The 1,505-nt window shown below is 32.2% G+C and overlaps 1 protein-coding gene across 1 annotated transcript in view; it reads right to left on the minus strand.

Annotated features, from left to right (window-relative positions):
• LOC119593132 (TGF-beta receptor type-1-like) overlaps nt 1–1,505 on the minus strand; it is a 58,329-nt gene that overhangs the window by 55,999 nt on the left and 825 nt on the right. The window contains exon 2 of the mRNA XM_037942097.1: nt 1,052–1,193. Coding sequence (XP_037798025.1) covers nt 1,052–1,193 — 142 coding nt within the window. The remainder of the gene's footprint in view (nt 1–1,051; nt 1,194–1,505) is intronic.

Here is a 1,505-nt window from a genome sequence, read left to right on the forward strand (position 1 = left end):
ATTTATTTCATTTTTAAGATCAAATTCATTCTCATACTCAAAAATGATTTTAAGTCATCTTCACTATAAGCTACAAGGATAAATACAGCCCAAATATACTCAACACAGTTGCATGCATGCTCACACCACACTCAAGAGCCACAATCCCATTACAAACAGAAGCTTAAAATATACAAGCTCTTTATTTATTCAGCTTCTTTTTAATGAAACCATATTCATTTATGTATAAACAAGTACTGTACACAAGAGGTTTGTTCATACAGCACAAAGACAGTCTGAAAAAACATTTATCAATTAAACAAAATATATTCAATTACAAATCTATCAACGTTCTTCACTCTCCTTATATATCTTCCAACTAAGATATGGGCATCGAGACGAAGACAAACCACACAAAGCAAAAAACCCATGAGGCTCACACACTAAACTCACTCATGCAGACTAGCCAAGCATTCTTCTTGTCGATCTTGCATGTCCCACAATAATCAAACACACACTTTGAAAAGCTAGAACACCCAAGAACTCTCAAGATTATTCCTTTTTTACATTACCAACCTATACTATGTAGGAAACTAGAAATTCTACTACTACTACATTTTGATTTTGAAAATTCAATTTCAGGACTTTCCCTTTATTCCTGTAACAATCAGTCAACCTCTAAATTTCAGTATTTACCTAAAATGATATAAGTGTGCATATCCTATCAGCATCTGTTTTAGCCCTTATAATACTTAGTACTGAATTGCAAGTTTATCATTCTCTAATACCATTAACATCAAAATCTGACCATCAAGTTTCATTAATATGTTATAAACACTGTTTTAATATTCTCTTTCCTACCAATATCAATACTAACAAATGTTTAATTCCTAATGTCATGGAAAATTTTGCCAAATCTTAAACATAAATATGCATTCTAATTTGAAGGTGGATTCTGCCTCTTAATTTCTGTCAAGAAATTTAATCCTATTCATTGGAAACATCCTATCCATTGATGAAACTGACTAGCCACTACATTCTACTCCTACAACAGGTCTTTGTTGTCACTCACTTGTATATGCTCTTCTCTCCCGAACTGTCTATAATGATGGTCGCGTAGCAGTAGCCATCAGTCTCACATATTTCATTTTCACAGTCTGAGCAATGGCACTTGAGGAGTTGATCCTTTGGCTGTGTAGGACTTAGCTCAACCCCTGAAAGAGTGGGGTCAAAGCTTAAATATCAATCAAGGTTTCGAGTAACAATTACCATATTGATAAACGTTAAAAAGCATAATGCTTGGTCAGTTACTTGCCTTGTAAGTATATCCTCTTCACTTTTTTTTTATAAATATCATTGCTATCATTATTGTCATCTTTCTTCCTTTACATTTATACATTCTCCCAAAAATAATAAGACATAACACAATTAAATGCACAAATATGTTAGTATACAAAATTCCACACTACTCATATATTCTATATTATTTAATTCTACATCATAAAAGGGAGTTTTGTGATTTTATT

This window comes from Penaeus monodon, chromosome 31, assembly GCF_015228065.2.
Source record: "Penaeus monodon isolate SGIC_2016 chromosome 31, NSTDA_Pmon_1, whole genome shotgun sequence".
NCBI lineage: Eukaryota > Metazoa > Arthropoda > Malacostraca > Decapoda > Penaeidae > Penaeus > Penaeus monodon.